We start from the raw sequence: 15,609 nt of genomic DNA on the forward strand, positions 1-15,609 counted from the left end.
TGATTGGTTCTGACAGGACGAACTCTCATTTTCCTGCTTCTCATTGGCTGGTCGAAGTAGATTGACGGGTCGGATAGACCAATGAGAGTCTGCCACACTGTGGTAAGGAGCGGTTCCGCTGCCTGCCTGAACATCTTCACCGCCTCCCTCCCATCTCTTTCTCTTTCTCTATCGACCAGTCTGCGTTTGGCCCTGTCCGAGGAGCTTGCAGCCTTGACTTTCAGGTCGCTGAAGAAGGGGGCTGCCACGGACACAATTTGCAACTCAACCTTTTTTTTTTTTGTTTTTAACAAATAGTGTCTTCTAGCTTGTGCGGGGTGCGATGTTGAGGCTGATCTTTTTGGTCGCCCTCGCCGGGTTTACCCGGGCCAGTGATGTGCTCGATTACACGGATGATGACTTCGAAAACAAGATTGGAGACCACGGACTCGCTCTGGTGGAATTTTTCGCCCCTTGGTGAGTCTTTTTACGTTTTAAGAAGCAGAGTATATGAACGATTTAACTGTTTGCAATCGTTAAATAAGCTAATGCTAGCGTTCCTTGCTTCGTGGTGAGCAGTTCAGCTAACGGACGCTCACTTCCAGGACTTAACACTGTGAACGTATCTCTACTGTCTTCTTAAATTATTGCATTCGTTGTATAAATTGCAGACTTCATCTCTGCGTGTAACATTAACAGAGTCTGTAACGTTGCTGTCAAAATCTCTCTGGTTTATTGGCTAGTCACCAACGTTAGCATGTTAGCTAGAAGTGGAAAGGTGTAGGCCAGCTAACGTTATTTTTGGTAGGCATATTATAAGTCGCTTTGACAGTAAATGAAATATTTATGTGTACAAATTATAGAGCGTTAACGTTATGTCTCGTATTTATTACTGCTCTGAATCCTTATCAATGGAAACTACGTGCGAATAAGGAAGTTAGGGGAGTGTCCTTTACCTGTTGTAACGTTCTGATTGGCCAGGGAAGTTTTGGTGTCCTCCTCTGATTGGTCTGCAGAAACTGTGACGTAGAACCAGTGTTCCAAAGTTGAATAAATTTTGAAGTTGATCAGAATAGTATTTATAAAAACTTTTGAAGTTAAACAGTTTATGTAATATTTTGTTCTTTTTTAGAACTGAGACGATTATTTTTCAAGCAAGACTGGACTGGTTCCAGTTTATCGAATGTGGTTTGCTGGTTTTCTTAGTAATTTATGATAATAAACCAAATATCTTTTGGTGTTGGACTCTTGCGTGGACAAGATGAGAAATATTAATATGCCAACCCAGGCTTGGGATAATTGTGATGGACATTTTAAATTTTTGCTGACATTTTATTGAACAAACAATTAATCAAATGATCAACAGAGTAACTGATAATAAATAATAGTTGTACACCTGCTACTGTTTATTAACTAATAAAAGTTAAACGATTTTCAATCTTGTCAATCATTTCCCCCCCTTTAACAGTTAAACCTTTTGTAGTCATCCTTAAACCCTATTGAAATACCTCAGTTATCAAATTGCATACTGTGAAATCACTAGATCTCCCTCAGGATCTCCAAGCTGAGACCTGAATACAGCTGAAGTGTAACTTGTTTGACTGATCCATATCCTCTGTCCATTAGGTGTGGCCATTGTAAACGGCTAGCACCCGAGTACGAGGCAGCCGCCACACGCCTGAAAGGCACTGTCTCTCTGGTCAAGGTATTGCATAATGCAGTTCACTTAACTTTGTGCACTTTAGTGTGGCTTTCTGTACTGTAGTACTCTCTGTATCTCTGCAGAGAGTGAATTATTTTCTTTTTCTGTAGGTTGACTGCACAGCCAACAGCAACACATGCAGCAAATATGGTGTCAGTGGCTACCCAACGCTGAAGATCTTCAGGGACGGAGAGGAATCTGGTCCCTATGACGGCCCCAGAACAGCAGGTATTTGCTTCTGATGTGTATACCAGTGTAAAATGTCTTCAAGGTTCTTACACTTACAAATACTCCCTTATATGTACTTATTTCTGTCACATCATTGTCATCATCTTTGTTTTCTGCCTCTCTCCTCCTCTTTTCTTCTGTGTTCTTTTGCACTCCTCTCGGTCTCTGTAGATGGGATTGTCAGTTTCCTCAAGAAGCAAGCTGGGCCAGCTTCTGTGGAGCTCAAGACGGACGCAGACTTTCAGAAGTTTATTTCAGACCAAGACGCCAGTGTTGTTGGTGAGTTACAGTGATGAATAAGCATTGGATATTAATTTGAGGTACATCTTGATGGGTGTTACAAGCCACTGTCTCGCATAATAAACCATTGTTCAGATATCATCGTAATATTCTGCAGTCAATGTTGGTGTAATTTGGGGACGGTGCATTTTGATCTGAATGTGACTAATTTTTTCCTTCAAAGGGTTCTTTGCTGATGACAAGAGCACAGCACAGACAGAGTACCTGAAGGCCGCCAGTGCCTTGAGGGACAACTACCGCTTTGCCCACACCAACTCTGAGGTTCTCCTCCAGAGCCATGGCATTGACGGAGAGTAAGTAGCTCTTTCTGCCTTTTGGCAGTCTATAGGAGCAGATATTTACTTAATAAGTTAAAGTGACTTGCTTCATTGCATGTTTGATCTCACCATCATCAGCATAGTTGCTGTCGGTGCAGCAAGGCAACAGTGACATTTACTTTTTTTTTGTTTTCCAGAGCTGTTGTCTTGTTCCGTCCACCACGACTCAACAACAAATTTGAAGAAAGCTCCGTCCAGTTCAGCGAGGACAAATACACCAGCAACAAAATCAAGAAGTTCATCCAGGACAACATGTGAGTGTTGATTTTCTTGTTCCAGCATCCTTGTTGTTGTGTTTCAGGCATGAGCACAAGGCTGTTAGACAGAAGAGATGATGGTTTCTATTTATTTGCAAAGCACAAAACGTTTACAGCAGTTGATCATGTTGGCAGTCGTAAAACACATTTACGTATTTTGCATAGTAACAGCACATATTTGCTTACGTGGCTCAGTGCCAACAGGACCTTGTGGAGTAGTTGAGGTGTCCAATCTGCAAACACCGTCAGCTCTCTCTCAACTCCGGGACTATGGCTTAATAAATCAGGAAAATGCATACATTTACTGTAGACTGTAATGGAACAGTGTTTTAACTTTTGATGAACAAATACTGGACTTTATAATCTAGTGTCATGCTATTTTAGAAGTAAATGAGATAACGGAGTGAATCTGTTAGACGAGAAAAATAACATGCATAATATTTGCAGTCTTTGCAGATCATGGTGGCTACACCATTATCTGAGGTGCAGACTGAAACTGTGCCAGTAAAACTGTTGAGAACCAGAGTGATGCCTCTGTGTTTGAGGCACATCAGTTGAAAGAAGATTGTTATCTTCAATCTCATTATAATGAAAAATGATGATTGGAGACACATGGATCCTTGGCCTATTTACCTTTCCCACTAATGCCTGATCCTTTTGGTTCGGCTTATGCCATCTATAAGCTGATGTAGCCAGACTGTTGCATAGGTTTTTGTAGACGTTGTGAGGTTAATGCAAACACAAAGGTCCCTGTAAGTACGAAACCACTAGCATGCTGTTTCCTGTGTTTTTGTTCTGTGTTGTGACTGCGCTAAAAAGCAATGTGGTGATTAAAACATTTCCATATCAGTGCGTTGTAATCATTTTAAGGCGGTGGTGGCATAAGGTGAATCCACAGTATTTTCTGTATATTTTGCACAGAATATGTGATGAGTGCTTTACTTTCACATTTTGTTAATTTTAAGGCAGGTATCTCACACTTAACTAAAACACAAGATTACAGTAGAAGCACACATGGCCTGTACATGTGGTTTACCAGTCTTACCGTTCACTAACAGCCAAGTGACAAAGTTTGCGGATGAGTCGCCTGTATTCTTTGTCCACATTACGCAAAATACTAATTTATTTTTTCTTGTTTTACTTTCACTTTGCCACAGCCTTGTCTGTTGTCTGAAGACTTAACTGCATGACATTGAAGTCTGCAGAACATCAGTATGTTCAGCATATTTAATCTTGTCTGCTTTTCTGGAGACTTTCTGAAAGATGTGAACTATGTGATCAGAATTGTTATCTGTATTTGTTGTAACAAAATAAATGTTTGCACTTTTTATACTGCAGTAAACCACCCATATCACTGATTGTCCTTTACCAACTGAAAAAGTATTGCTCATTGGTTTAAATTTCTTTGTAAACTGATCCATTCTTACCATTTTTCTTCAACTCAGCTATGGAATCTGCCCCCACATGACGGACGACAACAAGGACCAGATCAGGGGGAAAGACCTGCTTGTGGCTTATTATGATGTTGATTATGACAAAAATCCCAAGGGCTCCAACTACTGGAGGAACAGGTAGGTGTATCCAAACTCACCCCCAGGGTTGTTCTTTGCACACCACTGTGCAGCTGATTTGCTCTTATCAGATTTGTCTTATGTTCGTCCATTGTTGGACTTTTCAGTCCCTAAATGCAGCCTTTGATTTGAGATGTGACTTTCGTCGTCATTTTCAAAGCATGACTTTTAACCGCAGACCAAACTAACATTTTACAGGGTGATGAAGGTGGCCAAGGGCTTCCTGGATCAGGGCAAGAAGCTGAACTTTGCCGTGGCCAACAAGAACTCGTTCAGCCACGATTTGTCTGAGTTCGGCCTGGATGGCAGCTCAGGAGAAGTGCCTGTGGTGGCCCTCCGCACCGCCAAGGGAGACAAATACGCCATGACCGAGGAGTTCTCGTAAGTCAAGACAAATGTTAATTTGTAACATCAACATTTACCACACAGCTTAGCCATTAGGAATCATTAAATTGTACACACACTCTCCTTTTGGCTAGCTAATTGACTTAAAAATGTTGAAATAACACCCTGAGGAGGTGCTCTAATGTTTTGGAATGTTTATACTTGGGGCCTGAAGCATGAAACGTTTTCCTTCTTTCCAAGATGAGTCGCATTCTTGACGGCCTAAAGGTGCTCAAGCTCACGAAACTTTGCACAAATCTATATTTCACCTAGATGTGTGAAATTTGTGCGCCGCATGTATCATCCCAAGACACACACAAAGCCTTGTGGAGCCATACACTAACCCCAACAGGAAGTTACTTAAAATGTTTGTAGTGCTGTGAAATTTTGTTAAATGGTGTGTCCATGCTTCGCCATGAAACTGTAACTTCAGTGCACATTCTCCAATCTGCCCCAAACTTTTCTTGTTTAATAAGACTCCCTGCCTGAGGACATCTACATAACAATTGGAAGTCATGGTCATTGGCAAAAGGAAATAAACCCTGTGTGACAATCATTATTTAATTTACATGAAATTTAAACATGTTGTCTACACTTGATGAAGGGAGTTCAACCTATTCAAAGTTAACTCGGGTTATCAAGCAAACTCGGGGTTGACAAACTCTGACTGCTACACTGGTGTTAAACGGTACTACGACGGTTAATAAGATTTTGGTTAGTTGTCTGTGTTAACTTAATTGGAGTTGGGGCGTGTTCGGCTGAGTTTTTTTCTCAACGGCACATTCTCCGTATTTTCCCCAGAAGAATGCACGTTGATAGTGTCAGGATATGAGGGGAGTAAAGACGCGTTAACGGCCAAATCTCATATCGTGGCGGCCGACGTGGCATTGCATTGAGTAAATTTATAATTATCTTCAGTGTTCTTGTTGTAGGCTAATTCTCTATGTATTTTATGGACTCTTATCTGTAATATGATGAAGATTTAAAGGTACAACTGCACATAAGGTCCATTGTAATAAAAAAACAAATTGGAGCCAGGTGAGAGAGGAAAAGAATTTCCAATATTAATATGGGAGATTTAATCAGAAATGTACAAGTTAAAAACTTGAATATTCTGACATTGCATTCATACATTTGAGAGAAACACTCAAAAATTAGTGTTGTTTTATTTTTTTCAAGAAATCACACACACACACCTGTCGCGTATTATGCGTGCAGTGGATAATTATATTGGACTTCAACAACACACAATCACTATACTATTGTGCACTTTAGATACTTTGCCGTGAATTGGGTGTATTCAGAAGACAACACCAGAGTGATTTGGATTTTTTGTGACGTTAATTTGAGGGAATTTCTGATTTTTATTTTTATTTATTTTTTCCCTATAAATTTACATCTTTCATCTCGGATTTTTTATTTTTTTTCTCAGTTTATCAGCCGAGAGCAGAACAGCCGATGGCTGAAAAATAATGCCGATATCGAAACAAAGTCATGGTTATCTTAACATTACTTAGATGGAATTTTTATGAATGAATAAAGTTGAAAAATACATTGGATTATGCTGTAGATTTCAGACTGACTAGTTTAAGGGGGAGTGGGATATAGAAGGGATGTCATTCAACTATATTATTCACTACAGTATGACAATGTATATTTGACGCTAATCAGTAATAGTTTTAGATTAGATCTGCTGTCCTTTTAGGATGGGAGAGGTGTGTTAACATTTAGAAAAGACGAAAGTGACCGAGGAAATTTAGGTAAATGTTTACAGCAGGATGCATGACAGTTACAGTACAGGGTTCGAAATCACCATCTTCAGGCAGAGTGCAGGCATCGGCTAATGCCGTTTTATCTCGTAATGCAGATATCAGCCGACTGATTAATCGTTCTATCATTACAATGTACAATATTCACGTGGTCCCAGACAGATCTGTAAAAGAGATGAATGCTACTAAATGAACAGAAATACAAGTTACTCATTTCCTTTTGCCTGTAAGAGCAAAGTGAAAAGAAATTGTAACGTTAGAGTCTGATAAATGGCTTCTAATCAAAGTCAAAATATAGATGTTGTTGATTCTGCCTGTGTTTTCCCCAAATACTCAGTTTGCCTACTGATTACTTAAACAAGTTATTTTTGTTCTCCTAACAGTCGTGATGGAAAAGCTCTGGAGCGTTTCCTGCAGGACTACTTTGACGGCAAGTTGAAGCGATACCTCAAATCAGAACCCATCCCAGAAAATAACGACGGCCCTGTCAAGGTGAGATAAAAATAACTGAAGTTATATAGGACCTTTTCAAAGACAACGTTACAAAGTGCTTTATAATAAAAACACAAAGTCTGTAATATCCAAAAACACAAGATAAAATAATTGAAATTACAACAGATGCCATCAATTAAGAAAAAGATGAAAGGGAGGTTTAAGAAGAGAGGACATGCAATTCTTAATTTCTACTTAATATGTGCTGTGTAGTGGTGTTTGCAATTGTTTATTTATTCTAAATGTGAACTACTAAGACTTGTTCATTTTTAAGGAATATGAAAATATGCACAAATGCTGATTCTGCAATACAGCCAGACCTTGAATACGCTCTCAGGTGTACCTTATAACACCCTATAAACATCTACTGTAGCTCGTACTACTTGGAGTAAACGACTCTCAAATTAAAGTCTGAATCAGAAAGAGTGTTTTAATAATGCAGGTTACTGATCATAAGCTCGTAAATGAGTTGTGAAAATTAAAACGGGCGGTCAAAGCAATGTATCGCGCTCATGACTTAAAATACCATCTTGAGAAATACCCAAAGTTAGGAAACAGCTACTCATGAATCCGTAATGGGTAAACTTGCAACGTCTGTCATTTGTATTCAGGTTGTAGTGGCTGAGAACTTCGACTCCATCGTCAATGACGACAGCAAAGACGTGCTGATCGAGTTCTACGCTCCGTGGTGTGGACACTGCAAGAACCTGGAGCCCAAATTCAACGAGCTAGGAGAGAAGGTGAGAGAACAGACTCCAAACCTACTGCTACTGCAATATTATCTACCAAATTAAGATGATACTTTTAAATAAAAGCAGCATTTTAATGACCTTAACTCAAGAATAGCTTGAAGCAAAGTGTTTACATATTAAAAGAAATCACATTAAAGAACATGAACAGCTTGACAGAGAAACTTGAGGTGAAACAGTGGAGGGAACCTGGGGTTGTCCATCAATAATTTCTATACTTTTGTATGTAAAATAATATAAACGATAGTTGTTATCCCATAGAAACCACTTTATGCTAGTACTATTTTACTAGCATTAAGTAAAAAAGTTTGATTGGTGCTCTGGCTTGCGTTGTCCGACCCAAAAAAAGGACCAGACAAAACTTAGACTCTCTAGAAGTAGAGTGTGAACCTGCATCCAAACAGTTTCTCTCCTCTGCTCTTAAAGCTTGCTGGTGATCCCAACGTCGTCATCGCCAAGATGGATGCCACAGCCAACGACGTGCCATCTCCATATGAAGTTAGCGGGTGAGTCATGAGGCACTACAATAAATATTCAGGCTTCTCTTAAGCCCGAGAAAGCTTTGAAAGTTTGAATTTTAGGAGCAGTATTTTTTTTATTTATTTTTTTCAGGATGTGTGTTTGTTTTTCATTTTATTTTTTTTATGTCACCAAGAGTCAATGAAATTAAGTTAATTAGAGCTAGACCGATAATCAGTATTGGTATCTGTGTTTGTCGGCCGGTAAGAAATTGCCAGTAATTTGGAAACGGTGACACCATCACATATTTTGTCTACCAGAGAGAACTGACAACTTTTCAATTGCAAAATGTCCAGCTCTTTAAAAGTAACAAATCTAAGGGATCTGTATCAAGATTTTTTTTTTTTTTTGTTATAATTTTCCAAATATTGATATCAGTATCAACCTCAAAAATCCCCTATCAGTCAGGCTGTAAAGTTAATTTTATGTTTTGTGGGTGTGTGGACATTTTTGGCATCTTGATCACTTTTTTACAGATTTTAAATAAAGGGGTCTGAAGAACTACGCTGTCAGTACAGTAGGACATATTAATGATAGAAATTTATATCATCTCAACCTTTTGCTTTTCCAGTTTCCCCACGTTGTACTTTGCACCCGCTGGACGCAAGACGAGCCCAAAGAAATACGAGGTGAGTTTCGGCTCGAGTCATCGTTTAAAACAATTGAATGTTGTATCCACTCTTCTAATTGCCGTCTCACTGCTTCGTGTTTCAGGGAGGTCGCGAGGTGAGCGACTTCATCTCCTACCTGAAGAGAGAGGCCACCAACCCCTTGGTGATGCAGGAGGAGTCCAAGAAGAAGAAGAAGAAGAAGGACGATGACAAGTCAGAGCTATAAAAGCTCACAACAGGAGGAAGAGGATTGGGGAAATCCATGCAAAGAAAGAACTAAAATCATATCCCACTCTCTTAGTGAACTACCGAATGCTCTGATGCCAAGTCCAAAAGATGCGGCGCTCCCCTTTAGGTCCTCGGCTGCTCTGAGGAAACTGTGGAAGGTGGCGAGGTGGTGGCCAGGGCCTGCCTGATGTTTAAAAACAAAAACAAATTTTTAGGGAAGAAGGGACAGCTTTTGAAAATTGAGATTTTTATTTCCCCTGGTCTGTCTACCACACCGCAGGCTGATACACTTTGACACCAGTCTCCAGTCATGTCGCTTTGGTTTTTGTTGTCGTCGTCACAGGGGATAATGGTAATGGTGAATTCCTTTTTTTTGTTTGTTTTTGTAACATGTCTTTGTTTTTGTACATTTGGAAGGATTATGAAATAAAAAGGCCCACAAAACCAAAATTAACTGTATGATCTCGTTCATGAGTGTAAATGTTCTATCATACTGCCCTGGCAGGGAAAACTGTTTTTTTTTTCTTTCACTCTTTTTTTCTTGATTAATCATTTGGTGTATATAATGTAAGAAGGGTAATGAATGTCCTTAAGTTGCAGGAGTTACGTTTTTCAAATATCTTGTTTTGTTCTGTTCAAAACCTGAAGATATTAATCATATAATAACATGAAAAGTAGAAGTCCGCACATTAGAAGCTGGACATATCAGTGATTCTTTAACAAATTAAAGCATTATTCAGTTATTTTAAAAAATTTTTTGGGGGGGGTCAATTTAATCAATAACAATTTTAGCACTTGTCATAAAATGGGCTGTAACGGATGTAAAAATTGTATTTAACTTTATTTGATTTGGTCTGCAGATAATGGCACAAACTGTTTGGGGTTAAGGGTGGGGGAGGGGAATGCTATTACAACATCACTGATTGTCCACAGTGTTAAATTTATTGTCACTTAGGTACAGTAAGGACTATTTCTGCAACATTAATTGCTAAAAAAAAAAAAAAGTATTTATCAGAATGTAACATTAAGTAAATTTAGTCAAACTTGAAGATGAAATGTTTAAATTGGCATTATATGTAATGTCATTTTATTGTATTATGGCTTTTTGGTGAAAAGTGCTGCTGAGTCGCACAGCACAATTATATTGCCAAACCTCAGGGATTTTTTTTTTTTACAGCGTTGTTTAGATCTCTCTAAAAACCGGTTTTACTTGTTCGTGTCCGTTGCCAAAATCTGAAATGGTTGAAATGTACTGATGAAACGTAATGATATTGGAATAGCGCCTCCAACCAGTAGGCGGCGACATTTGGTTGTTTGACCGCTTCCTGTTAAAGAACAAACGAGGAAGAGAGGGCGCCAATCAGAAGGCGAGAAGACAGGACTTGTTCAGGCATGTTCACGCTTTACACGTGTTGGAGAAGGTGATGTAGAAAACATTTTAAACCTTTTTTGTCGTTATGATCTCTTGTGTTTTTACCGTTAACACCATTATATCTTATATTATTCTACCATGATAGTTTTCCGAGGAATGAATGTTTAATGTCTTAGTTTCACGTGGCTCTCTTCGACTAGCTAGCTAAATGTCAGTTGGTGATCCAATACGCAACGCCGAACTCCATAGACATATCTGGAAGTTATAGTTGGCCTTTGCTACCGACTAAGTTAAACACTAACGTTACATAAAGGTTTCCCTTTATGTGAGCCCTTAGGCCAGTGGTCAATGCGGTTTAATTATAATTCACCAATCAAGTATTTGTAAATAAATATAAGCTTTTTATAACGATCACACGCTGTCGACGAGGCAGGCAACCATGTTTGCTTTGAACGAGAATTTCCCAAGAGAAGTCCTAAAATGAGAATTTGGTGGATCGTAACGTTACATACAGCTATACTAACTTAGACTTACAGTATGCTGGATTTACCACTGAAGTCTAACAGTGATTAAATACATTTTCACAGACAGACTTTACGAGCGCAGTTTAAGTGACCTTACAGTACATTAACGTTATATTTGCCTACAATGAAACCTGAAGGTAGTTTGGTGGTACTGTCTACGACTGAACTAGGGAATTATCTTACGCACATCTTATCTTAACAAAGTCCATCTGACATTTCTTAGATTTTACAAGTTAACTTTATTAAATAACTATTAATTAGCTAATTCGACTGTAAAACTCATTAAGCAAACAACATAGTCACAGAGTTGGTGTGTTGCTGTCAATCACCTGCCCCCTTCTTAAGATTCTACCTATTGTCAAGTCGATTTTATTGGCCAAATGTGGTGTAATTGTTATGTCTGTGTGTGTATAGCATCTTACTTACTTTTTTGGTATGTTGCCCTCACATTGCATGTACACACAGTAAGATAAGAACCAAGGTTATGCAACAGGTGCAGTGACAAAAGGCACAATACAACCTTTTTTTCCACAGAGCAAATGTAGATTTACACACACAAAGCAAACAATTCTTGATTAGTAATGATAACCTGCTGAATGTCCGTCCTAATTAAAAACGTGTGTTTTTGTGTTTATTTCATCAGAAATGACTGCAAGGCCAGAATTGTTAGTTGATGATGACACAGCCATCAAAAAGGAATAAAGCCACCTCGTGGGGGCTTCTCAGCAACTACAGATATTGTGCAAAAAAAGCCATAATGCTTCACAGTATGGAGAATGCAAGAACCAGGAAGAAACACCAGCAGAAGATAATCATCGCCAACATGAAGAGGAAAAGAACCGACAGCCACAACAAACCACTGGATATAAATAAACTGGTCAAAAAAACGAATTTGAGCGAAGCAGAACAAGAAAGTCAAAACACTCTGAACTCTCAAAACAAAAACTCTGATGTATCTAAACCTGGACTCTCTGAGTCTAAAGCTTCAGACCACCACAGTTTAGTCACAGCCCTCAGAGACAGCTGGGAGGTAGACAGTGGTTTCTCCTCCGAGGTGAGTCCTCCGGCCAGTGGTCGGAGTTCACCGTGCCTCAGCTCATGCCGGACCACAGTGGTGGCGTTGGACTGTGAGATGGTGGGGACGGGGCCAGGAGGTCGCTGCAGCGAGCTGGCACGCTGCAGCATCCTGGACTATCATGGCAACATACTGTATGATAAATATGTCCAACCCTGTCAGGCCGTCACAGACTACAGGACTCGCTGGAGTGGTATCAGGAGGCATCACCTGCACAACGCCATCTCATTCACTCAGGCCAGGGAAGAGGTGAGCTTTATTTTTGGATCTGAGGTCCACTGATTGATACTTTTACTAAGTGTGCAATGAATAAGTCAGCGTAGCCAATGAGTATAAATGGATAACTTCTAATGTTGGGTGAAGTCAGTTTATTTATTGAATAACTCAACAGATTAATAAAAACAGCATGTAGAATATAGCAAGCAACATAGCAGGTATGTCAAAATGTGAGGTATTGTCAAAGAAAAACTGAAGCTGTAGTGCAGGTTAAACCAGTAGCCATGAAAGTACAAATCCAGCTCCTCCCCAGGAGGTGACAAGGACATATTGGCTGTGTTCAAGAGAACTTATGTGTTGCCTCTACATCTTAAATCATTCATAAGGCTCCGTTGTATACAAGTGGATTGAAATGTCAAGCTAGTCAGACTTCTCCAGTTTAAACCCTGCCCAGCTGACACTCCAAATTATGTACGTTTGTCCTCTTCTGCACTTGCATGGCTTCGTTCCTGTAGATCATCAGTATACTTGAGGGCAAAGTGGTGGTCGGCCACTCCATCTACAACGATTTTGAGGCATTGGACGTTATACATCCAGGTCACATGGTCAGGGACACCTGTACGACACGTCTCCTCAGCCGGTTGGCCGGTTTCCCCCGTGAACGCTGCCCCTCCCTCAAAATCTTGGCCAGTAAGCTGCTGAACAGGAGGATACAGGTGAGGCTTCAATAGTGTCAGGACCATTTTCAGACTTCATACACTGTAAATATGTGACTTTTTTTCCACAAGACATGAAGAAAAAAATTTGTGTATCCCTATATTATGTCAAATATTATATGCTGATAATAATTTCATTGATACTGCTAAAAGGTATCTCAGGTGTGCATTGTATTGCCTACTTGAACTGTTGATTGGTTCTCACATGCTCTCATACAATTCTGTTGTTTTGCTGACGTATTTACCTTATTCTTAACAGTAATGAACCAAAACAGGCTTTGTGCAGTGTGTCAAAGAGCTTTATAAGAGAAATATGTAACAAGTAACACAACATATGTTGTACAAAACAAACAGCAGGGACCCTGGATTTATTCAGTCAACTATTTTCCACTGACTGCAGTCTCAGTAGACCAGAAAAAGCTTTTGTGTCAAGTTATAGACTCATGAACCAGTTGCCCAGCGAGCTATAAGCCCTTATGTCTGCTTTTGTTGAAAGCAGCAAGTTTACACAGCTCCTGCATGGGTAAAGGAAAAGCATTTAGGAAAATAAAGGAATATGTTAACTGAAAATGAAGAGGGCCACATTGGCATGGCTGGAATCATAGTGATAATAATCAATAATAGATATATTGGTGTCAGCACACGTCGGATGATAAGTAATAATGAATCAGAAGACAGAAAAACAAAAGCCATATGTGATGTAATTTAGAAAGCACCACTATGAAGTTTGTCCACCAGAGAGCACTGTCTAGTTTGTTTTTCAACTGTGAAATGCCCTGCTCAGTATTTATCTTGGTCACAGTTCTTAAAAAATAACAAGTCCATATCAAGATTTTTGGTATATCTGTTAATGTTTTTAAAAAAGTATTACCGATTATTGGTCACAGTATTTAAACAAATTTGATTTCCTAATGTATCAGAAATGTCTTCAAAACAAATATTGGCTGATATGTTGTTAGATATGAGTGTTTTGACTCTGATAGTTTGCCGCCTGTTACAGTTGATGATATAGCCTTTCCACAAATACCTGGTTGAGAGCATTGATTACATTATCGATTTAACTTTCATTTTGCAATGTTGGCATTCAAAAATCCATTATTAGTTGGTACACAATTTAAGAAAATTGGAAGACATGGGTCATCAAAAATTCACAATTTTCACCAAACATTCCATGAGTGTCTGATAATTGTTTTCCTTTGATTATAAATATGTGTAACTACATTGTGGTTGGTATACAGGTGCTGGTCAAATAGAAATAGAATATCATCAAAAAGTTGATTTATTTCATTTAATTTTCGTAGATACTGAATTTGGGATTTTCATTAGTTGTCAGTTTTAATCATCACAATTAAATGAAATAAACATTTGAAATATATCAGTCTGTGTGGAATGAATGAATATAATATCCAAGTATCACTTTGAATGGAATTACTGAAATAAATCAACTTTTTGATGATATTCTAATTATATGACCAGCACCTGTATTTAAAGTCTGCTTCCAGTAAGAATGCAGTTTACTTTGTTGTTAACTATGCTCACCGTGTCTGCATTTCCCTGCCCAGGTGGGGAGGAGAGGTCACTGTTCGGTTGAGGACGCTCAGGCTGCCCTTGACCTCTACAAGCTGGTGGAGGGCGAGTGGGAGCAGGAGCTGCACAACAAGCTGAGGGACGACGACGCACCACACGAGCCAAGCTTCGCCTCCTCAAACCACTACATGCAGGATGAGTACTGGCCAGATGATGTCATAGCTGACAGCCAATGAGAGGAGTGAGTATTCATGGCATGTGTCACAATAAGTGACAAATACCTCAGTGACAATATACAGCCATCAGAGCAGGTTCAGATAACTATGAATTATGTGAATGAAAATCTTCTTGAAAGTATATCAAGTCTGGAAAAGTAATTTAAAAATTAAATGCAAAATGGGTCACGGTGACAAGATGATTTTGCATTGTCTCATATGAGGAGAAGATCTGTATCACTTTGGAGAAAATAACTTGATTGCTTGAATGAAAACACTAACTTATTATTTTTAAACATGTTTGGCGTTCCTAACAGCGTATTTGTTGCTGTGATACCAGATATTTGCCTGCACAGAAATAGTTATCGAGTTAGTTGTTGCAGACTTGTTGTTTACAGCATGAGTTTTAGTGCTCTAAAATTTTGGGTTATTAACTTATATGATGGTTCTCGACCAGTATCTGCTCTTACTTGAAAGGTAAAATGTAACTTTTTAATTGGACATTAGGCTGATCTTAGACCACAGATATGGGTATTTTGGGAAACACACTTGAGTTTGTTTCTTTAATATATCTCTGTTCACATGAGAACATGAAAATGCACAAGTGGCTGCTATGAGCGTGCTCAAAAGCGGCATATGTTGCAGCTTTTAAAATGTTTTTCACTGTCTACAGGGCAAAAGACTAAGCAAGTTTAAACTGTTGCAATTACCTCCATGTACCTGTGGCCTTAAGTGTTTTCTATTGTAACAGTTGTGTGTTATATTGCAATGGTTATATCATTACCTCTCATTGTAAGCTGCTCTTAAATGTTCGAATAAAATGGCATCATGTTAAAATGAAATTATCCCTTTGTTTGC

General features: G+C 39.0%; 2 protein-coding genes across 2 annotated transcripts; both read left to right on the forward strand.

Annotated features, from left to right (window-relative positions):
* Positions 1–158: 158 nt before the first annotated feature.
* On the forward strand, positions 159–9,565 carry pdia3 (protein disulfide isomerase family A, member 3). Its single transcript, XM_038706040.1, has 13 exons — positions 159–456; positions 1,606–1,684; positions 1,792–1,909; positions 2,081–2,188; positions 2,373–2,502; positions 2,664–2,780; positions 4,229–4,354; positions 4,553–4,735; positions 6,891–6,999; positions 7,611–7,739; positions 8,175–8,254; positions 8,839–8,896; positions 8,982–9,565. Exons 1-13 carry the CDS (start codon positions 323–325, stop codon positions 9,102–9,104), a joined length of 1,494 nt encoding a protein of 497 aa, XP_038561968.1. The 5' UTR covers positions 159–322; the 3' UTR covers positions 9,105–9,565.
* Positions 9,566–10,427: 862 nt separating this feature from the next.
* Positions 10,428–15,588, forward strand: isg20 (interferon stimulated exonuclease gene). The gene is made up of 4 exons (XM_038706042.1): positions 10,428–10,527; positions 11,646–12,326; positions 12,809–13,009; positions 14,572–15,588. Exons 2-4 carry the CDS (start codon positions 11,676–11,678, stop codon positions 14,770–14,772), a joined length of 1,053 nt encoding a protein of 350 aa, XP_038561970.1. The 5' UTR covers positions 10,428–10,527; positions 11,646–11,675; the 3' UTR covers positions 14,773–15,588.
* Positions 15,589–15,609: the final 21 nt, after the last annotated feature.

Source organism: Micropterus salmoides, unplaced genomic scaffold, assembly GCF_014851395.1.
Source record: "Micropterus salmoides isolate LMB-PRFRI ecotype aquatic unplaced genomic scaffold, ASM1485139v1 Ms_hic_scaffold_8, whole genome shotgun sequence".
Lineage (NCBI taxonomy): Eukaryota > Metazoa > Chordata > Actinopteri > Centrarchiformes > Centrarchidae > Micropterus > Micropterus salmoides.